This window comes from Electrona antarctica, assembly GCF_951216825.1.
Source record: "Electrona antarctica genome assembly, chromosome: 14".
Taxonomy (NCBI): Eukaryota; Metazoa; Chordata; class Actinopteri; order Myctophiformes; family Myctophidae; genus Electrona; species Electrona antarctica.
In genome coordinates, this window is record NC_136795.1 from 28,127,434 (window position 1) to 28,151,489 (window position 24,056).

Sequence of the window (24,056 nt, forward strand, 5' to 3'; positions counted from 1 at the left end):
GGACCAAGCCGCCACAGGGAGCGGCCTTGTCCAGATAAACGCCTCACCATGGCACAGGTTTCTGGATGGAGAGTAGCAGCAGAAATATAGTGTGACGACCTAGCTCTCACTGTATTGGATATGAGAGGAAGAGGGAGGGCGGGCAATGGTTAGGTTAGATTATGTCATATCAGATTGTGTCAAGCAGAGATAAATGTGCGCTGCTCTTACGTGCCCTGTGGGTGTTTCCATATACCCCTTTTATTTTATTCCATAAACCACCGTATGCAAAAGTACCGGTGATGAAAGAGTGGCGCAGCAGAGCCAAGCAGCTCCCTACCTGTGCCAGGAAACGCAGTTGGATCCCTGTAGGAATAAAAAAAGGAATATAAACAGACTGGTTACAGTACCTTCCGTCGTGCCTGTCCTGCGCAGTCACACACGCAGACACCCACACACCTCCCCACCGCATCCCATCCCAGCACTGGTTCTTGTAATTCTCTGAAACGCTGTAAGTGTAATATAGAGCAGTGGTTCCCAAACACTGGGTCGGGACCCATTTGTGGGTCACAGACCAATTTTTAAGGATCATGACTCTGGGCCATTTTCCCCCTACATTTAAAAAAGACATATACTTCAAAATATGTGTTTTATTAATTTAAAAAGTAACCAAACAAGCAAATTACATAAATTAAAAACAATAATAATAATTAAGAAGTATTGAAAATTGCCAATCTACAAGCTCGCAACGCAGTGCGTGAAGCGACACGTGCGCTTGTACATCTGTTATTTTCACTAGTTCGGCTCCCGGGCAAACGTCGCTGATATAGAGGGCATGGCTCCCCTAAAGTGAGTGCATTTACCTGCACACAAATGCCTCCATTACTGAGAATAATCAGGTTGTGGCAATAATTGGATTGAAGCATTGACATGTGTACCATTGGTGAAGTGGTGGAACGTTCTCAGGGTTCAGTGAACTCATTATGTTTTACACAATGTGTAGCGATATGCACACATTTACCACATTAACTCTAGCATCCCTGTTCTGGACATGCCATATTGGGCGGAAATGGCAGATCTACGAGCTCACAAGCTCTGAGCTTGTACATCAGCTAACTTCGGCTATTGTCCAACACAATGTAAGGCATTGGGCAAAAAAGCAAACAACAAATCCATCTGTCTATTTCTGTCTGTCTCTCTTATCTAGTTGCCCTAATTCATTAGCCCATGTTGCCTGTATGAAGCCAGAGCCATCTGAATGGAGAGGCAAAATTATTTCAAACTCAAAATCACCAATTATGACTCCTTTATATGGGCCTAAAGGAGTTCCTACTCCCTAACCTGTAGGGTTTTGAAGACTTGATGATCATCATTTTAAAGCACAGCTGTTCAAAAGCGACAAACATGCCATCTAGTTATGTATAGATGTTGATTAAGTGCATCTCGAGTTCTCTCTCGGCACCATTCCAGCTGATAATGTAACCTGAGGTAATTCTGATGTATTGGCACTTTTTTTCCCCCCTTCACAATTGTCATTGTTCTTGGTCACGCTGGTTTATTTGAATGGTGTGAGAATTGGCCCATTGGGAATTGAAGAAAAGAGAGGACGGACTGGTTGGACGGCTCTAATTAGCTTGGCTTTAGAGCTACTGGAGAGCAGGCTGACAGACAATGAGTCATGGTGGACCACAGAAAGTCAAGGTCCTTCCTTACGAAGATAGAACTGAGGCCAGCTCCTCATTAAATTCAGAGCGTCTCTGTCTGGCCGTGATACGATCGGATTCCGATCCATTCACAAATGCTAATGCAGTCTTTTCTAGTCATAGCATATTTTTCTCCCTCTCCCTCAGTTTTCTTGTCTTATATACCTTATTTATGCTCTATCGCAGGGGTTCTCAACGTTTTTGGCCGGGGACCCCCGGAAATGCTTTGGCAACGTCTCGGGACCCCCGCCCCGCCCCCTCCCGACCCCCAATATAAATTGACTGCTATAATAACCTTAAACCATTTTGGGCGGGAACCCCTTTTGGTGTTTTAAGCATTGTTATAATTTAGCTATTGAAAAATAGCAGATCTACAAGCTCATAGCGCGCCACCGAGTGGCGCGCTACGAGCTTGTAGGTCTGCTATTTTTTTTAAATCGTGAAAATAAAATTTAAAAAAAAATATATATATATTCTTTTTTTGAAAATAATTTGGCGACCCCCCGAGGGGTCGCGACCCACGGGTTGAGAACCCCTGCTCTATCGTGCAACAGCGTCTCACGTTGACAATAAGCTCACAACATGCCACAGATGTACACTTAGTATAAGTAGTATAAATCGGACTATAGCCTTTTCTCTCTCTGCAGTTTTGAGTGTGACTCATACCCCCGCAAATAATAACACAAAACGTAATATATATATATATATAACATTTCAGGAGCGAGAGAGGGGGGAAAAGAGAGTTCACAATGTGACAGGTTCAGTGTGACTTACAGGATGGCTTTAATCATTCCAAACGTTCCTCCCTTTGCAACCTTTCAGTTACTGAACCCAGGCCCTCGTCTAGAAATGATGAACACTGCTCGGAATGAACTGCGCCAATAATTGAGGCGTTTTTGAAAGTGCTTAATTTGCACTTAAGTTGCACTGAACAGAACAGACCAGGGCTTAAGCTGCTCTCAGGGGAAAACTCCATTCCTATTTCCTGGTGCTTTCATCGGCTCAGGATTTGTGTTTTAGCAGTGTGGGTAGATTTATTCCAAAAAGCACAGCGCACTAATGCACAGTGTTGCTAATGCACAGCAGGGCCATTTCTCAAAATGTTTTTGTTCAATTGACTCCTTTTTTTTTTTTTTTTTTCTTTTTTTTAAAGATCCTTCCAGCCAAATAATCTTGTGATTCTCAATAGTGGAGAACTAGTGTTCTCTGGTGGCTAGAAAATGAAATGCATTTTGGGTTTCCTCCTGTCTTTGATGTGGTGTATAGTCGAATTTTAAAGTAGGCTACGTGGAGAGAATTCACAAACATGATCTCTTTCTGTCTTTCTCTTACACTCACTCTTACACTCACTCACTCACTCACTCATTCGCTCGCTCGCCTGTGTGACTCCTCCACTCAGGAACTCTGTGTAGGTCAAAGTTCACCAAATTAACCCTATTGAACTTGTATTCATTAGTGTTCCAACACTAGGTGGGAGCAGCCGAGAGATGTAAAGCCGGCATTCAAAGAAAGAAAACGTTAACCAATAATCCTATACAGAACAGTTTTGTTATCCGTTGTGCAACAAAATACAAATTATACAGGGCTTGAATATGTTACAGGCTGGCTGACACATACCTGTATAACACACACACACACACACACACACACACACACACACACACACACACACACACACACACACAATTGTCAATAGCAGGGGTGAAGCAGCTACAGGGAACTTCTGTTGTTTAGAAGAGGAAATGGTGTGTGTGTGTGTGATGTGTAGTTAATGAGCTCAGTAAGCGCTTGACATTTCCTTGCGAGAGTTCATGCTGTGAGAAAATGCCAGGACAGGACTGAGTTCCACGGCAGCAAGACAATCACTGGCAGCAGCGTGGGAGTAGTAACCTGTTTTTATTTTTTCCCCCCCTCGGCTCGCCGACAACTACAGTCAAATTCACTCTCTCAAGCTCTCATCTAGCTGATGGCGAACAAATAATTATGACCTGAAATTGATAAATTGCACATTAATATATCAGCTCAGTCAGCTTTGAATAGAATATAAGGTCTGCCTCCTCACCCATCAGTGCATCCACAGCAACGCCCCCCCCCCCTACTCCTCTGCTGTGGAACGTCCTCCCCGACCACCTGAGAGCATGCTTTTAAAAAGGGACTAAAGACCTTCCTTTTTAGCAAGGCATTTGCCTAGTTGGACTTTTAAGATGCCCTGTGTGTTTTTCACCTTTTAGCTGTTTAGGTGATCACAGAATGCTTCAATTGTTTTTATTCTTATTTTTCCTTTTAAATATTTCTGCTTTGTAGCACTTCAAATGTAAAGTGCGTTATAAATAAAATGTATTATTATTATTTATTATCACCGTAGCACTCTATAGCAGTGATTAAATTTAAAGGGACCCCAGTTGGATATTCCATGGACTCCCATTGCCTCTCTGGAACCCCAATCTATGCTGCATGCTACATCTATACTGTGTTAATTTAACTCGTAAGGGTCTTTTGGTTCTAGCAATCAACGGTCAAAAAACGTTTGGCGATTCTGATTAATGAACGATTATTAAAAGAAAAAGATATGCCACACATTGTGACCTTGTAGATCTGCTATGATATGATGATCTGCTATTATAGTAAACCAAGCGTAACGCTTTGACTGACATCTCCTGCTGACCTGTGCCTTGCAGTTTGTGGAGACCATCAGCAGTAAGCAGAGTGAACTGGACACCTTCATTGCCGAGGGTTACAAGACGGCCTTGTCAGAGGAGCGCCGGCGATACTGCTTCCTGGTGGACCGCCAGTGCGCCGTGGCCAAAAACAGCAGTGCCTACCATGGCAAGGTAAGAGTCAACCATTCTGTGCCATTTTCGGGAAAAGTCCCGGATAGTAGCTTTACTTTAACTTTAGGATTCATGAAAAGGGCCTCTTTATTATAATGTTTTGATCTCGGGTGGCGCAGTGGTAAAGTCCCTGCCCACCACCACCACCACAGAGGTTGGGGGTTAGAATCCACCGTGGTTCAACCGGCTTTGTCGGGCGTCTATGCGAATTGGCCCGTGTTCAGGGGAGGGAGGCCGGGCGGGGGAGGAGACATTGGTCGTTGAATGTACTCCTACGGGCTGGGGCGGCACCTGTCAACGGGGAGTGTTGGGCGGGGGGAGTAAGGCGAAGGCTCTACGTCCTCCCGGTGCGGTCTCTTCACTGGTTGGTGTGTCGGTACGATACAACAGCAGTGACAACACAGAAATGTGTGTGGGGAGGAATCAATTGGCTAAATTGCCAAGAAAAAGGGGTTAAAAATAATTGGCTACTCTAAAAGAAAAGGGCCTAACCTTTTTTTTTTAATTACTTTTATGTCAACAACTGACTTTCTCCAAGGCTATGAATGGACCATAAACTGTGATGGGAACCATTGATATTTTTTTAAGTGAGGACAATAACTTCCTACCCCCCCGCTGGCGTGCATTCACACACCATTGCATTGGCAATGCAAAACAGAGGGCTGGCAATGAACCATGAAAATGAAACACAGCAGCATTTCTCTTTAAATGAAATTGAATGCGATGCAAATTGTTTTTCGTGTTCAGTAAAGAGCTTGTAAGCGTTGGAAATGACAAGTGTAGTCTTCAGAGTGTGTGTGTGTGTATGCACGTGCGAGCGCATGCACCCGATTTTCTCTCTGTCTGTCTCCTGGGTTTCCTGGTGGGGGGGGGGGGGGGGGGGTGTGGTGTGTGTGTGTGTGTGTGTGTGTGTGTGTGTGTGTGTGTGTGTGTGTGTGGTTTCAACATGGAGTCTGAATCCATTAATCAGGATGGGGGTGTGTGTGGGATGGATTCAACCTTGGGCGAGCTGAAGAGCCCTCTCTGGGACATTGTGCATGTTCCTGCTTCCTGTATGAGAGACTGTTCCTGTATGAGAGACTGTTCCTGTATGAGAGACTGTTCCTGTATGAGAGACTGTTCCTGTATGAGAGACTGTTCCTGTATGAGAGACTGTTCCTGTATGAGAGACTGTTCCTGTATGAGAGACTGTTCCTGTATGAAAGACTGTTCCTGTATGAGAGACTGTTCCTGTATGAGAGACTGTTCCTGTATGAGAGACTGTTCCTGTATGAGAGACTGTTCCTGTATGAGAGACTGTTCCTGTATGAAAGACTCTTCCTGTATGAAAGACTGAGAGATTGAAAAGGAGAGAGAACGAGGCAGAAGAAGCAAAGGCAGAGTGCGTGGGAGGCAGGGGAGATATTGTCCTTCACTTGTGTGTGTGTGTGTGTGTGTGTGTGTGTGTGTGTGTGTGTGTGTGTGTGTGTGTGTGTGTGTGTGTGTGTGTGTGTGTGTGTGTGTGTGTGTGTGTGTGTGTGTGTGTGTGTGTGTGTGTGTGTGTGTGTGTGTGTGTGTGTGTGTGTGTGTGTGTGTGTGTGTGTGTGTGTGTGTGTGTGTGTGTGTGTTTCTTTCTTTCTTTCTTTCTGTTGGCGCACGTGTTGGATGTGTCTGTCCACAAAGCTCCGTTTATCCAGAGGTAGAAGAGTCATGTCCCAGGGCTGAGAGAGTTGTTTGAGTGGGAGGCTGGTTAGTCCCTCCACCCTGCCCACTCAGAGAGTTGTTTGAGTGGGCGGCTGGTTAGTCCCTCCACCCTGCCCACTCAGAGAGTTGTTTGAGTGGGCGGCTGGTTAGTCCCTCCACCCTGCCCACTCAGAGAGTTGTTTGAGTGGGCGGCTGGTTAGTCCCTCCACCCTGCCCACTGGTTAGTCCCTCCACCCTGCCCACTCAGAGAGTTGTTTGAGTGGGCGGCTGGTTAGTCCCTCCACCCTGCCCACTGGTTAGTCCCTCCACCCTGCCCACTCAGAGAGTTGTTTGAGTGGGCGGCTGGTTAGTCCCTCCACCCTGGTAGAAGAGTCATGTCCCAGGGCTGAGAGAGTTGTTTGAGTGGGCGGCTGGTTAGTCCCTCCACCCTGCCCAGTGGGAGGCTGGTTAGTCCCTCCACCCTGCCCACTCAGTGGGCGGCTGGTTAGTCCCTCCACCCTGCCCACTCAGAGAGTTGTTTGAGTGGGCGGCTGGTTAGTCCCTCCACCCCGCCCACTCACCATTGTTAGGATGCTGTAGCTCTGCAGGGTGCAAGGGGTTCAAGGACTCCGTTCAGGGACAACCTCAAGCCCCGAGAACACTGCTCTAAAGGCCTGAATACTCCAGTTTTAGGTGATAAAATACTACAACATGGCGTCACGCCGTGGTGATAAGCGACTCAACGCTCAGCCTCACTCAAACACATCTCTCTGTTTTTACTTCTGTTATGCACCCGTCTAGGGGCCTGATACACAACATGAAAATATGACGCTCCCGCCTTCCCTAACTCCCAAGCAGCCACTCAAACAAAGGGTTAATTATATATTTATTACCAGAATAGGAATAATAATTTAAAGTGAGTTTCATAAAGTAAAATCAAAAGTAAAGGGTTTTAAGGCAACTGAGATTGAATGTTGAAATAAATCAAATAACTAAACCAAAATAATATCTTGCCTAAAGAAAACAAAATACAAGAGCTTACCTCCTTAAGACATTCCATCCATACAACGTCTGGAAACATCATAGGGAATGTTTCCAACCGACGGATTCATTGGACGTGTGTACACGTCCTAGCGCATTTGCATTGATATCAGACGAGAGAAAAATATTCAGATTATTTTTTCTTTTAGTTGAACTCCAAGGCCACCATACTCTTCGCTCTTCGTTCATATTAGCTTTCGCCTTTATTTTATATTTTTTATAGAGGGACAGACAGTAGGCTGACATGGGGGAGAGAGATGGGGGAGTGACATGCAGCAAAGGCCGTCGGGATCGGGAGTCGAACCCGCGGCACACTGCCAGACTCGGACCACCGGCCAAGGTGCCTGGACCGCTGAGCCACGGCCCATGCCTAAGCTCTTCATTTCTGAGGGCTTTTAAGAGTAAAAGCGCCCATATCTGCGCTGCCTCCGAGCTGTTATTTTGAAAGAAATCCCGGCACCGATTGTTGATAAACAGAACTTAAAGGAAACAGAACTCAAATTGACTTAACTCAAACCAGACAGCAAAACAAACTAAATCATATTAACTGAACATGACAAAATACGGGCGGTGGCCAGTTGGACAGGTCAGTCCCCCTGCGTGCTGCACTCTCTTCTGCAGACTGGCCAACATCATTAGCCACTCCGAATGGCCTCAGGATAAGGTTAATTTTGTCGACTAAGACTAAAGACTAAGAATTAAAAACTATAAATCTGTGTCTGTATTGCATATTCAAACCCAACATGTATTTGACTAAGACTAAAAGAGCAAGACTAAAGGTGGTTGCACACCGGCCGCGTTTTTCGGAAAACCGATGGAGAAACGCTGCTAAAAATCCGAATTCGCATCCGATTCGCGCCCGGTGTGTGGAGACCTTAAGACTAAACCACTAAGACTAAAAGACTAAGACTAGACTAAGACTAAATTATTTTGATATTTCGTCGACTAAGACTAGACTAACAAAAAATAATTTCCGAAGACTAAATGTGTGTTGTTCAAAAGACTAAGACTAAATCAAAATATGCTGAAAAAATTAACACTGCTCAGGACTGCTCCCCACCAATCACTGGCTGCCTGAAAGTGTCTCATGAATGTTGTGCTCAGAACAGTATGTGAGATATCATATACTGTGCGTGCGTGCGTGCGTGCGTGCGTGCGTGCGTGCGTGCGTGCGTGCGTGCGTGCGTGCGTGCGTGCGTGCGTGCGTGCGCACGCCACATTCGGCTAACTTCATGGAAGCTCTGAACCAGGATGTAATGCTTTTTTTTTTATTAGGAATTTAAAGGCACAATAACTCAAAGGCGTATCAAAGGCGAGTCCAAGAAGCAAAGTTGCAAACAATGTTGAATCTTTATTGAAATACATTAATTATGAAAGGAAATGGCCAACTATGATGAGCTCTTCTCTGACCATCCTCTCTCCAGTCCAGAGAACCAGAGAGGAAATCAGCTGATGATGGCGATGCGTTGTCAGCTAATAGTCTATTTAGATCTACTGTATTAGTAATAGATCTTCCATTTTAGCTTTTCTTGAAAACTTGTCACAAACATTTAAGAAACATCAATATAAATCAATACATGTAAAGGTTTTGGCTATAATGACCGGGTTGAAAGCAAAATTTGCCCCTGTACTGATGTAGTAAATTAAAAGCTATTGCATTTTCTGTAGTTCTACAGCCATAATGTTGTGTGGTTGTCCCAAAATCCCATGGTAGGCTGGTGTGCCTCGCTGTAGAACCACTGCTTTGGCCATAACATTAGCATAGCTCATTTTTCTGTTTACACTGTAGTTTTATTTTTAGATTTCATGTTTACATTTTCTCATTAGCATGCATAAACAGACACTTTTTCTGTTTTATACTGCAGTTTTATTTTTAGATTTCAGTTACCAAACCTGAATATATCATAATAATAATTAAGAGTCAATCTTGGCTAAACATCCTTGCGGAGCTGATTAATTTAATTTCTAAATCAATCTTTTTTTCTTTTCTTTTTTGATCCCTTTTTTCAATCTATTTTCAGCTATATCATTAAAATCAATCTGTGCTTTTAAAATGCAAGGATGACATAACTTTGATGGAAAATATAATGTCTTTGAGTTTGAATTGTATGACAGATTACCAAGCATGTTTCACTTGTGCACTTTATTCACAAGTTACTTTAGTTGCAAATCTGTATTGCCCTATAAATGCTAAACCAATATAAATAATACAACCATATAGATGCACTTCATACCTTTGTACATTGTTCTTGTATGTTTTTATGCGGTTTCCTAGTGTAATGTGCTTCAATGTGTCTACCTGATTTTTTGTTTTGTGTGCATGGGGACTGTGGATGTAAACTAGCATCTTAGCTAAATCCGGTGTTTTTAAAATAAACAAATAAAGTAAAGTATGTCTCTGCAAGTTGATTTTTATGCTGTACTGAAATGGCTTCCTCGAAAATCAAACAAACCACTTCATGCTTTTAAAATAGCTGGCAGTAATGTCAAGTGTACCGAATGAGTCATAGTCAAATGGCTCAACATTCCAGACCACCCTTAATGGTCCTTCAGCACACCTAAGTGTGTGTGTGTGTGTGTGTGTGTGTGTGTGTGTGTGTGTGTGTGTGTGTGTGTGTGTGTGTGTGTGTGTGTGTGTGTGTGTGTGTGTGTGTGTGTGTGTGTGTGTGTGTGTGTGTGTGTGTGTGTGTGTGTGTGTGTGTGTGTGTGTGTGTGTGTGTGTGTGTGTGTGTGTGTGTGTGTGTGTGTGTGTGTGTGTGTGTGTGTGTTACCCAACTGATCTAAATGAATGAATTTACACAAATCCTTACCTGGATTACAGGTAGTTTTAGACCAACACATTATGTAATCAACTGTTTCACTGTGTGTGTGTGTGCGTGCGTGTATCTATCCAGAAAGTGTTGTAAGCCTGTCTGTGTGTCTCCCTCCATCCAGGGTAAAGACCTGCTGACCCAGAAGATCCCAGTGTGGCAGCAGGCCTGCTCGGATCCCAACAAGCTGCCTGAGAGGGCTATGCTCTTAGCCCAGCAGATGGGCTCTGGTGGGGGCTCCCTCGGGGGCACCAGTCCCCTGCACAGCTCCAAATCCAACCTGGTCATCTCGGACCCTATACCAGGGGCCCAGCCTCTCCCTGTACCCCCAGAACTGGCCGTCTTCATGGGCAGCGGCTTGGGACACCAGGCGGTAAGTGCCGATGCTGAGAAAGACTGGCTCTGATTTAGAGTTGAGTTGTTTGGCCGACAACATGATTGAGGAGGGAGATGAATTATCGCCTCTCACTCGGAAACATCCAGGGACAACTTCTCTGTGTGTGTCCGTATCTAGCTTCCTGTGAAGACGCTAATGAAGTAAATCACACTGTCTGCTAGTACACCTTTAGCCCTCTGTGGGGAAGCAAAATAAACTGTGTCTCTCTGGTATCACTCTATTGCTGGCACTTTTATTAATGAGCCTGCAACTCAAGCTGGTCAGCGGGAAGAAAGTTAAAGAGACTATTGCTCGCTGAATATCAATTCCTGAGCCCCAGCTCCCAAGTCAAAACGTATATTCTTTTAATCGAGGAACATAAGCATTACAGTAACAGCTGACTACTAATATCATATCCATTAGATCAGTTCCAGCGCAGCGATAGTTCGTTACGACATGGAAGGCAGGAGGTGTTATATTTTTTTCCACATACCCCCCTTCATTCATTCTCTAACAGTAATTCATTCATGCTCCTCTAAATCAGCTGTCTCTCCACGTCAACTCCCTTCATTCTCATTCGCTACAAGCTATCTCATTCACGCCGACATTCCCTCAGTGCAAATCAGGCGTTCTTTTTAAGCATCTCTGTTCACTGCTCATTCTACATGCTTAGCTGTCAAAGCAGGTTGTACAATGTACAGTGTCGTTTTTCCCCCCACCTCCCCTTTCCCCCACCTCCCTGGCCTCCTCCTAGTATTTAAGTTTCATGTTGTTATTAGGATTATGATGATTGGATTGTACTATGGATTGTATATGAATCATGATATTATAATCGGTAATTGATGTTCAATTGTTCATGGAATAATTGTGCTATGCTCTGGGGGTTGTTGTTGATATCAGATTTTGTGTCTTGTTGCACAGGTAATCTGTAATATCACATGAGCAGAGCCACACTGCCAAACTATATAAACTAAATAGCTTTGCAATAAATGGTAATGGTCAATCCTGAGCTGAAGAATCTTATATGAGATGTACGTTCCACACAATCTACACATTGGAATAGATCCATTGTCCTGTGCTATACAGAGGCTGATGGGGCCAGATGGCATGTCTATGGTCAACGGGACAACAGGGGTCCATGGTGAGGAGTACTGGACAGAGGCAGGGCCTGTGATGTCTCAGGGCAGGCCCACCACTCCTCAGAGCCAGCCGCCCCAGACCCAGGTCCAGCCTCAGAGACAGGTCAGCGATGTCTACTCCAACACCCTGCCTGTCCGCAGGCCTGCCCCTGCCAAGACCAAGAATCCAGTGGGTAAGACAATGATCCGAGCACCGCCACAGAGTAACAGTAGTAGTAGCAGTAGTAGGGCTTAAAAAAATCACACTTGTGTGAAGTGAGGGGCGCAGACAGACAGACACACAAAAGACACAAGAAATCAAATCATGTGGATCTCGGGATCCACATGGGAACAGCGTTCCTCCAATCTGGATCTCGGACTCCCATGTTGCCCAGCTGAGGAAATCAGTGACATCTATGACATATCTATAATGTATGACTCAAGGTATTTGAGCTGGTATTCTGTTTTTGGTCTGCCAGCAAGTTTTGACAAATACAATTCAGGCAAAAATTCGGACACGCCTCTCTGGCTGCACACATGTAATTTTCCTCTTCTACCCCGGATTTGAAACCGGTCTGACATTTTTACATTGAGTCTCAATAGAACAGCAGGGAGACTAAATGCAACCATTGTAGTTACAGTATATTGTACTAACATGTAGCAGAGTGGCTCAGAGCTTCACCCTGAAAAGTTCCCAAACCTTTTTGGCCATGCACCCCCTGTTACCTCCCGCCCTAGCTGACGCACCCCCGCACATGGAAATATAAATTGCGTAAGCTATTATAACGTTTTTGGCTGGGGACGCCCGGAAATGCTTGTCTCGCGACCCCCACCCTGCCCCCCTCCCCACCACCAATACAAAATAATCTTAATAATAGAGAAAATATATCAAATGAATACTGAAAACAGATATAATCATTAAGGAAAGTTTATGCATGCACCGGCACGTACTATGTAAACTCTTATTTCTATTTTCCAGCCATTCAGTTGCAAAAAAATAAAAACTTTATTTTTATTTTTTCATTTGACAATAATTTGGGGACCCCCCCAAATAATTTGGCACCCCCCCCCCACTAATCACTGTGTGTTCCTCCAGGAGAGACCAGGACCCTGCCCAGGTCCAGTTCCATGGCAGCAGGGCTGGAGAAGAACGACCGGGCGCGCGTGCAGGCCATATTCTCCCACGCCGCAGGTGACAACGGCACCCTTCTCAGCTTCAACGAGGGTGATGTCATCACACTGCTGGTGCCTGAGGCACGTGACGGCTGGCACTACGGCGAGAACGAGAAGAACAAGATGTGAGTGGCTATCGATCGCCGTTTTGCCGGGCAAAAAAAAAGAACCAACCAATATTTTGCTTTGTGTTTGTATCTGCTGTGGAACGTGTCACAATGTGGGTTGAGATGTCCCACTGTCCCACCTCAATATGGTATCTAACAAAGGCTATGTTTAAAGACTGCCAAACTGCTCAAATCAAAATTTTGCCCTATCCGGAATCAGATTTAGTTGGGGTTTTTTTCATCAAGATTGAGCAGCAAAAAGCTCATGGAACTTGATTTTTCTTAGGTGTTTTGAAATGCTGTCTATCTCCACCAGGGCGAAGGCATGGGGAGAGAGTATGTTTTGCACTCCGTCCGTGTGTGTGTGTGTGTGTGTGTGTCCGTCCGTCTGTTATCAGCTAATCTCCAGCACCATTAACCCGGTCAATGCCAAATTTTGCACACACACACTCCCTGGATGCCAATGATGAACCTCTGCCCCAAATTTTCCAGAACAGACTGTTCCAGCAGGAGGCCGACTTTTGACAAAAAGCCTCAAATCATAAACGCAGCGTGCAATTTACGTGAAATCTTTCACAGACTTTCTTACTAGGCTGAGGAAACCCCTTTCACATTGGCCTGTTATAGCGCCACCAATAGGTGGATTTTTGCAAAACACATTTTTGGAACAAAATGCCTCAAATCATCCAATTGCCATCCAAGGCGTAAGAAGAAATGGCACCCTTTTCAATAGTGCCACCAGGAGGCCACAGCCTGACCTGCCCTGGTGGAGACCTGTGTCCCGAGGGGCACTTTATCTAGTTCAAATCTTAATTCGAAACTCAGACACCTAAGCCTGATTTATACTTTGTTGTATGCTCTGCATACTACAGAGCATTACTCACGCCTATGTCATAATTTGTTTACCACAGCAAAACGATGCGGATGTATCGACCGTGTCTGTCACAAATCTGATCCAATCACTTGCAAATGACAATGAGTGTTGTCAGTGGACAACCAGTCCTAAAGATCGGATTTGAGAACAAAATTGGATTTGGCTTGCAGTCTAAACAAAGCCTAAGTTAAAGTGTTCACTAACTGCGTTTCAGGCGTGGCTGGTTCCCGTTCTCCTACACGCGAGTGCTCCCCGAGAGCGACAACGAGAAGCTCCGAGTGAAGTAAGTTTCAGGACATGCTCGGTGCAGTCTTCATAGCCAGTTAATGATCAAGTAAGGAACTTGTATTCATGCTGGGTCATCAGTTAATCATACTCTCAGTGTTCTATCCTGTCACAAGGACATTTGCTTTGGCCTCTTTCAATAGGCTCTGTGCAGAACTGGAGTCCCAGTTTGTTTTTGATTGGCTCAGCAGACGATTTGAACTGGACACACAAATGACACCTTCACATGTGTTTCCAGTACAAATCTACTGCAGAGCCGATCAAACGAAACTACGGGGAAATTAACCGGAACAGGAAATGGCTAGCCACCTTGGTCCAAAACCCTGGACTACAGTTTTATTAGGCTGCGTTTTTGGCTAGGTGGCCCAACCGTCATCGAATCAAGATAGAGAGGGGCCTTCCGCCAATCTTGATCGAGCGTGCTGTTGTCCTGTTGCATGTCCCCCCACTGTAGTGTGTGCATGTGCACATCTTGTTACCCGGGGCGGACCGGGGTTTTTTCCAAATCACCCAAATCACTGAATGCTCCTTTAAGCTCTATTTAATTTTCTAAATAAATGCATTATATTGTATTGTTAAACAGCCAATCTGGAAGCCTATGTAGATTTGACGTTTTCTTGAAATTGTCTAAATTAGGGACTCTGGGGTTAACGTGGTTCAGTTGTATTGGATTGTAATATGCACATGTCTTCACCCCTCCAGTCTGCACCATGGGAAAAGCAGCAGCACAGGGAACCTGCTGGAGAGTGACATGTCCCTGCCCATGCCCGACTACGGCCTGACGGCCCGTCTGCTGGCACAGAGCCTGGCACAGACTCGCCCACGCCCCTACAGCATGGCAGGCTTTGCCGCACAGGTGGGGAGTCAGTGTTATTAGGTCATGTTTCACTCGAGCCTCCTTTGACTGGATTAATTTGATCGGTTTAATTGAAAACACTCACCTTGTTCACTGTGCATAATCATTTCAACACAGAGGTAAGGGGTCAAGTGTTCTTCATTTTTACCTGAAGGTGGATTTGTTTTGCAGAAAGGAAATAAGGCAATCCAATTAAAAACAAGACATCACAATCATATAGAGTTCAGACATTAACCCCCTAGCCTGACGGGAGGCTGGTTCTGGCTGATTCTTTAAGGATCTGCTTCCACCTGCTGGTCAGATCCTAGGATGGCAGTCTCCTTCTTGCAGAATGGTGTTTGTAAAGGCTTGAGCAGAGATTAAAAATGTGTCTCTTGATTGTTTCAGCCTGCCCTCGAGGATTACGACAGTCGCTTCGCCACAAGGTAAGACCTTATTCTACCTACCCTGCCGTCTGAGTAGAGACCAGTAAGATGTCTCTAGATGTCTGTAGTTGGAGGTAGACGGAGATGGATCGATCTCTTTTAGCAGGCAACATGGGATCATACGTGTCATTTTGCCCGATCAATTAAAATCCTTCAACATGCTGGAGGGACCGCTACATAGCTGCCGGAACATTGTGTGCACTCTGCACTGAGGCAAGAGACATTCGAGTTTCAAATCAATTGATAACATTTTTAATTGTTACTTTACAAAATGTCAGTCGTATCAAAATTCTGCAATATTCTCTGTGTATTGTCTCTGTCCTTTCCTCTTTGCTCTCGCTTGCTTTGCTTCTTTTTTTTTTAAAGTAGGTCTTTAAACAAGAAGCCCAGTGTCAGAATTATATTATATTATATTATATTATATTATATTATATTATATTATATTATATTATATTATATTATATTATATTATATTATATTATATTATATTATATTATATTATATTATATTATATTATATTATATTATATTATATTATATTATATTATATTATATTATATTATATTATATTGCTGGCCAGTGTGCCATAATGTAGGGTTACTTTAAGTCAGGGGTTATTCTGCTTCTATCTCTGTTTAATGAGGGAATCACTTTTCTTGTATATCTATGTTTGAGTGTGTTTGTGCACGGATGTGTGTGTGTGAGTGTGTGCGTGTCTGAAATTACATACAAGTGTGTGTATGTGCACACGTGGTGTTGGTTGGTTGGATTTCATGTTGTGACAGCAGACATCATGCTGACATCATTGTGATCATCACTGTTTGTGAGCCTGGGGCTTTTCGTCTCCAGCGCCAAGTCGTGTCACATAATTATGTCTTCTGAATGTTGTTTTCTGGGTCGGCACAGTCCCTACGGGGGTGTATTCACCCCTCCCAGGGATGGAACACTACACACACCCACCTCCTGCCATGGAGATGACTTCCATTACTTCATCGATACCCAAACTGTTTTGTTTCTGTTTTGGGGCCAGGGCACATATATGCATATTATCGATGAGGTAACATGAAGTTCCATTTTCCAGATGGCGGCAGGTGCGTTTGTTTGGCGTCGGCAGCTGTGGGTGGGAAGAAGTAGATTTCTTTGCTCCTCCTACAATGCCTACCTACAAACTAAGCCTTGCCACCCCCTGTCCAACCCCCCTCTCACGCACGCACGCAAGCTCACTCGCGCACTCGCACACTTGCACACTCGCACACTCACTCACACACACACATGCACACACCACCGCTTCCCCCTGCTCCTGTGCCTGTCTTGTCTCTCTCCATTTCTCTCTGAGTGTGTCCGACCTGGCAAGCTTCCTTCTCTCTTTGTTCCACAGTGACAGTCCTGATGTCAAATTGATTTCGACCGTGTGAGAACAGACATACAGACAGACACAGACAGCTTCCGGATAGCACAGGGGCCTCCCCATCCCCATGCCCCCACCCCATCCCAGCCCCCCTTGTCTCCCCCGTCCCCCTCTTTCCCTCCTGTTAGCCTCCCCTACTGATCCCTTTTTTCCTCTCCAAACCTCTTCCCCCGCCTCCGCAAAACACAGCCGCCTCCTCCAATGGAAGCGGTCCAGTTTCATCCCTTCCTTTCTGTCCTCTCTTCTCCTCTCCCGGGTCCCTCCTTACCTCTCCTTTCCTCCCTCCCTCCCTCCCCTTCCTTCCTTCCTCCCGCCGTCCCTCTGGGGTGCTGCCGCCGGTGGTGATGTCGGTGTGGACAGTAGCGGTTGGTGGGTGGAGGATTGCGCTGAGAAGGAGAGTCAAAACGGGGCCTACCTGGTCGGCGCACAGCGATACGGACTCTGAGCGCTCTGTGATCTCTGATCCCAGTCCGACCCCTCCTCCCCCCACGGACTAAATCTCTCAAGAGACTGCCTTTGCTACTGCTTTGTGCTTCATGCATGTACATGCTGGTGTCATTTTGTCAGACTATAAAAGGACATTTTCATGTACTGTACAAAAGTGCCCAAAATACTTAAAATGTCGTTGTGATGAAGCCACTGGGCTGAATGGCCTTTGTAAGCACATGTGGACAGAACATTGAACCCCATCCTCCCCCGTTCCCCTTCCCGCTCCCACGCTCAAAAGCTTTGTTGGCAGCAGGTTACTACTGTATGTTCTGAGAGAGTGCTTCCTTGTGTCAATGCTTAACCTGATGTTCTGTCTAGAGCGTGTGTGTGTGTGTGTGTAGCCTGGGTTCCAGCCTGATTCGCTGCGTTCTGCGGATATGACATTTTCAGATCCGTGGAACACAGCGAATCAGACGTGTGTGTGTGTGTGTGTGTGTGTGTGTGTGTGTGTGTGTGTGTGTGTGTGTGTGTGTGTGTGTGTGTGTGTGTGTGTGTGTGTGTGTGTGTGTGTGTGTGTGTGTGTGTGTGTGTGTGTGTGTGTGTGTGTGTGTGTGTGTGTGTGTGTGTGTGTGTGTGTGTGTGTGTGTGTGTGTGTGTGTGTGTGTGTGTGTGTGTGTGTGTGTGTCATATTTGCCTTACTTCGCTACCTTTTTCTATACAACTTGTAGTTATGTGAACCTGAAGTGAAATTGACATCACATTGATTTTGAAGGAATATATATACATAATGTTTTGGGGGTTATTCAGACCATGAAGCCGCATTGCATTTGATATAGTCATCTCAGAATAAAATCTAAATACTGTACATGCACATTGCTATTCGTAAAAATGGATGAAAGTGTTACACGTTCTTTTACCCTACCGGGGGAAACAAAAAAGATTTTCACCGCTCCTAGATCTAACCCGAGAGTGGTTGACCACTTGAACCCTGGCGTCCCTATACTGGGGTGAACTAACAGACCTACTGTACTGTACAAGCAACGCTTTGTGAGCTTGTAGATCGGCTATTTTGTGGAAAGATATTTAGTGAAAAGGGTAAACACCAGGTTGGCTAGTACTGTATTGTATTCTGGGGTTCCGGTCAACCAAGTATATAGGGTTAACGTAAATGATGCCACACTGCAAAAAAAGCAAAACATATTTGTTCGTTGTGTCATTATTCAAAATGATCGGCCCTTTTTCAAAGTCAGGGCGATCAATCTTGTTGACCTTCACTGAGTATTCTCAATAACAGCTGTGAATTAGTTCAGTTTTCAAGGAAACTGCAAGCCTTTGAGCTCTCAATGTTTATTATGATTGTATAACGTTACACTGAGTGGCTATGTGGTTTTTGGTCTTTTTTGGGGGGTGGGGGAAAAATTACTTGTTATTGTCCTTGTTGAAACAAAACAATTACAGAAACAATGAGTTATTAGTTGCAAAGTGTTTTATCTTATGCATGCTATGGAGGGACTTCAGAAATGTGATACAAAAAATGGACCCTGAATGTATATGGTGACTTTTTACAAAGGTATTACAAATAAAAACATATATCTATATATTAATAAACGGTTTGGTCTGATGAGAAATCTGTTCTGTTTTGGTAATATGAATTTTCTTTCCCAGTTATTTAATTTAGATTCCCCCCACCCCTCCCCTTTTTAAAATTTTCATTTTGTTATAAATTATTTTTTGGTAACTCATCGTGAGCTGCATTGTGAGCATGCACGTCATTAATGTGCTCGTGTGACTGCTTGTATCAGACCTGTCGCACCCACCTGATTCCTGCTCACATACAGTTTGGCTCATTTGGTGGCTGTAAACGTTGTGTATGAGAGTGTGTGTGTGTGTGTGTGTGTGTGTGTGTGTGTATGTGTGTGTGTGTGTGTGTGTGTGTGTGTGTGTGTGTGTGTGTGTGTGTCTGTGTGGTTGTTTTTGTGTACCTTATTGTGAGAGCACTGTGCACATGATTGCTGCCCTTTGCCTGCCTGCTTATGTACTTCCTTTTGGTCGTTCATGCGTATGATCCTGGGTTGTGTTTAGAGCCTGAGTTATCTATTTTCGGCATACGTTATCTGTGTATAGAGCGATGATGCCTGTGTGGACAGAGTAATTCACCTCCTCTAGTGAATGAAATGCATTTAGCCTCTGCCTCTCTCTTCATTATATTGGTTTCTGTGAATGTCCAGTACTGAAATGTGCTGCACGGATGGAAAGGTCCACATCGTCGTCGTCCAGTAGAAACCTTGTTTGTCCCAAATTGATACTTTTGATACCCGATGGTGTTCCGATGGAGCCAATGTAGTTATTATTTATTCACAAGCTCTTTTGCATTGGTTCAATGTAAAACAAAAAACAGAAAAAAACAAAACAGAAAAAATATATGTCTACAAGCTCTACGTTAAATCGAAATGTGTGTTAAGCCTTGGCTATTTTTGCTACTTTTATGTGACACTGCATGTAGGAACACGAAGTAGGGTGTTATAATGTACAAAAAAACATAAATATGGAGAAGCAAGGTGTCTGCCTGACAGCAACGATACATGGCATGATGAGCATGAGTGTACAGCTGTTTTCCATCTCCCATTTCACAGTCAACAATTATATTAAAGGTTTCATGACATTAATTTTCATTTTATTTATATTTTTCATTTTTCTTTTAGGGTTTATGACCTCACTTACACCCACACAACTTGAACTTTGAACATTCCATGGATTTTCGGTGGTCTGGGGTTTTCTCTGTGTTTTGAAGCCTTTTGAGCTGCAATAAAAACTTGCAGCTCAATCTGCTGGCAAATTCTTATGTCATATATGGGATTTGTGGACTCTTGCCTCACAGTCCACAGGCAAATCAGAGCACTTGTTTGAGCCAGAAAAACCCAGACCACAGAAAATCGACTAAATGTTAAAAGTTCAGGTTTTTGGGTGCAATTGAGCTCAGAAAACCTACAAAAAAAAAGAAGACATTACAAAACCTTTTTTTATGTCACGATTCGGAACACCCATTTTCAACCTAATCTTCATATAATTGGTCCTCAATAATGCTGTAGTAATAATAATAATAATCATTTCTGTCCACTTCCTCTGCATCTCAGAGTTGTGCTGTGGACAAAACAAATACAAAGTCCTTGATGCTACAACAATGGCTTCTGATTCACTGTGCTAACTTTCCAGTAAGAGAAAGGCTGTACTAGTTGTACTAGTTTCCAATGACATCGATGATGTCATTGTAATAAGGTTTCTGAAATGTCCAGCACAGCCCACCTCTTGAGACACCACAAGTAGACACAAAGAGCGCCATCTTATAATGAGCATCAGTGAGGACCAATTACATGACGACGAGGGTGAAAATGGGTTATGGTTATAACTTACAGTATTCTCATCTTACGCCAGCCTAACCAGCAGTGCCAATGCCTTTAAGAACTGTGACCCATGCATGATCTTAACTGAGAGATGAGCCATTCAAACCCAAGGGTTCTCTTTACCTTCCAGTTTGGGTCCAGAATTGTCCCGGTTCTGAGGGAACAGGACCTCCGTAAGTCACCAGCCTCCATCGCCATTCAGCCAACCAATCACTCTTATTATCTCTCTCTCTCTCACTCTCTCTCTCTCTCTCCTGGTTCTTTGTGCCGTCATTGGCTGTCTGGCTTCAGAAGTGTGCTGGGTATCACTTATCTTTTCTATCCTTTGGCCTCCCAGAGGTCCTAGGCTGTAAAAGATTAATGTTATATGTATAACGGCATCATTCAGAGAAGACACTACTAACCCTGCATGCTTGCCTGTTCATAATTCCCCCCTCTGACAGTTAACAATAAATTGCGTCAGAGTTTTGTCACTGCATGCCTGCTAAAACTCTAAACCGTTGCTAAACGATAGATCTGTTAACTGAACCTGGAAAACATAACTCTGGGAAGGCAGATTTCTCTGGGCGGGGTGGTGTAGTGTTTGTACTTTGTACACGATGCGTTTTGTTTCAAGCTAACTTTCACTGCTTCCCCTCCTCTCCCCCACAGTGACCCTCGCTCCCTGGATGTCTACCTTCGCCCCACCTTCACCGAAGACAGACCCGAACCCATCTTCTACTAGCAGCCTACTGTCCTACGAATCTATAAGTGACGATTTAAAATGGCTGCCATTGACTTGTTGTGGGTTGTTTATTGTGAATATTGTCCCCACAACTCATGTGTGGGAATCAAAACACTTCAAATGTTTTATTCTGTTAAATATTCAGCTTGTGCTGTGATAATTCCACAGCACGTCTACAGTACATATAATCATCATGGTGTTTTGCAAAAGACTGTACAGTGCTTTGGGTAGACATAGGATGTCTCTTGCCTAGATGTAAGAACAGGCCACCCACTAGTTTTCTGATTTATTCACTCCAGTGGACAAGGCTTCGCTAATATTTTTCCTGGCAACTGGTGTCATCATAGACTGCTTGTTACAGTACCTGCATCATTTACAGATTTAATTATAATTTTTGCAGTTAAACAGATGTATATTTATCTTCTATCTCTATTCCTTTTTTTGACACTGTACATTACATTTCATGAAGATTACAGGACTTGAAATGACAAAACGATCGCACAGAATGTCTTCATGAAATGTTTGAAACTTTGAACATATTACAAGGTGGTCACAAATAAAAGCATTCAAGAATATAATTATCTCTGCCAAGTTGTGGTACCTCAGGAGATTGGAACTCAATCTCTAATGCTAACCAACAGCTCTACTTTTATTAAGTAGGCTACTATCCACTATGTTACTAGTTGTTATACAGTAAGACAGGTTTATGATGGGGGGACTGTGCCTTCTTTTCTTTTTAATAAGGCTTTACGCAGCCTCAAGCTGCTAATAGTTCTATTCCTGTTATCAGCAATGATCCCCCCCCCCCTCCAGTACATAATGTATTTATGTCCGGAAGATAAATAAACAATTTGTATTGACTAAATTAAACCAAAATACCATAGCATTTCTGCTCAAATAAGATCACAAAGAAAACTGCTAAGAGCCCTGCGTGCCCTGAAATGCCTGTAAATAATGAGTAATTTTATATCGAGATGTAGCTTTGAGGGAGTGGCGCTGTATAGTAGCCTAGCTAACTAAATAGGACGTTGCATCATTCATTCTCAGTATTACACAGTCAGCTGGGCTTAACCAAGTTTGCTTTAGAAGAGCTTAAATGAGACATTTAGCTACTCTATTGTGTGGGTATGAGATGATGTTGAAATCTTTAGTGAGGGGGCAAAATAAGAATGAATATCGGTGAACAGCTGATTGCCATTGCAGTCTGAACACAGGATGGAGATGTCCACCTCCAGGAAGGTCACAGGCCAGCAGAGCAGAACAATAATGTGGAGCCAAGACATTTTTGGGGGCTTTTTCTGCCTTTATTGATGGGTACAATAGACTGACAGGAAATGGGGAGAGAGAGATAGGGAGTGACATGCAGCAAAGGTCGTCGGGATCGGGAGTCGAACCCGCAGCGCATTCGTAGCCTAGCTTCCTGGATGGCTACGCTAGCTGTCTGGGCCATGTGGGGCCAAGTTGACTTGAGCTTCATCCTCAGGTTAAATGTAGCCAAGCCCACATAACTTGCAATTCAAGAAGCTCCACTTTTCTTCTATGCTCTTTGTTGCGTGTTGCTGTGCATCTCCACTCACTAGGGGGGCCAGGCCCTTTAGCTGAATGGTTAATTATGCAGCTACTTGGTGTGTTAACCACTTTGAAGGCTTTGCGCTGTGTAGATGGTGAAGGACGGTCCCCCTCGTTTGATGTTTCACTATCAATCATAGATAATGCCGGATTCATGCTCTATCGTACGGTGGTATTGCGTGCCGGAAATAAACGATCTAGAGGCTCACAATACATAGCATATTCTGTGATGCGCTGCGCTGTGTGAGCTTGTAGGTTGCCTATTTTCGGCGCACAACACTAGGCTATATGACAGGTGTGATTCCAATTCAAAGGAGCTTTATTGGCATGAGAAAACATACGTTTACATTATTGCCAAAGCATGTGTCAAAATATAACAAAACGATGCCTACCAAGGTATTTAATGAGATGATTAAGCGTTTACTACAGTGTATAGGTTCCTTGCTCAGAAAGTTTCAAATGCATTTTTTACTGTTTTATATTTTCTCACTCTGTCCAGTTATCACCTTTGTCCCCGTTTGTATAACTGTGCTGTACATAAAGTGTGTATCAGTGACTTTGGTGCAAAATAAACTAAAGAGATAACATTCATTCTTCCCATGTGTCCTGTTGTATACCTGGGTCAATTTGGCCCCTGTTTCAGCCTAGTAGCTTTCTCTTTAAAAATGTATTATCTGGAGTAGGGCATGTTCAACTGAAAAACTAGCTCAGATCATTATAGCCTAATAAGTTTTACTGAAATGATCACCCATTAAGTAGGACAAAATAATGCCCACCCCGTTTTACAGGACATGGACATATCTATTCAAATGTATTTTCACTTAACGTCATTTTAATCATACCTGTTCAGGATACCTTTTAATTTTGGTGTAATTCCTCAAATTTTCCCATAAACAGGTTTGCATAATTTGGAGAGAATGGACTGCCCATAGAGACACCTTGTTTCTGAAGGTAAAATACATTATCAAATTTAAAATAATTCTTAGTAAGAATCTCGTTAGCTAAGTCCATGACCAAATCAGTGGGAGGTGACTAGTCGTCTCTTGACTGCATATAATGTCAAAGGGCTTCTAGCCCTTCTTTGTGCGGTACATCAGTGTACTGACTAGTTGCATCCATCGTGCATAAAATATCCGAGTGATACTTATTAGAGATGTCCCGATTCGGTATCGGAAAAGTATTGGATCGGCCCTTATTTGGTCATATCGGGTCATATCTGTATCTGCAAATATCCGACACAGGGGTAAGCGGTTGACACTATGGCAAGTAAATACAATGTTTGAGTT

At 43.8% G+C, this 24,056-nt stretch overlaps 1 protein-coding gene across 5 annotated transcripts in view; it reads left to right on the forward strand.

The window, feature by feature from the left end:
* Window positions 1-23,366, forward strand: part of LOC306936152 (BAR/IMD domain-containing adapter protein 2-like) — an 85,219-nt gene extending 61,853 nt beyond the window's left edge. The window contains exons 7-15 of one of the 5 annotated variants that reach the window (XM_079519625.1): window positions 4,361-4,513; window positions 10,151-10,399; window positions 11,489-11,714; window positions 12,617-12,818; window positions 13,889-13,957; window positions 14,662-14,815; window positions 15,203-15,240; window positions 20,608-20,650; window positions 21,129-23,366. In XM_079519625.1, the coding sequence (XP_079375751.1) occupies window positions 4,361-4,513; window positions 10,151-10,399; window positions 11,489-11,714; window positions 12,617-12,818; window positions 13,889-13,957; window positions 14,662-14,815; window positions 15,203-15,240; window positions 20,608-20,635 (1,119 nt within the window). In that variant the 3' untranslated portion in view covers window positions 20,636-20,650; window positions 21,129-23,366. Of the gene's footprint in view, window positions 1-4,360; window positions 4,514-10,150; window positions 10,400-11,488; window positions 11,715-12,616; window positions 12,819-13,888; window positions 13,958-14,661; window positions 14,816-15,202; window positions 15,241-16,617; window positions 18,706-20,607; window positions 20,651-21,128 lie in introns of those variants that run through there. The other 4 variants (XM_079519623.1, XM_079519624.1, XM_079519621.1 and 1 more) reach the window with 4 other exon arrangements.
* The last annotated feature ends 690 nt before the right edge of the window (window positions 23,367-24,056 follow it).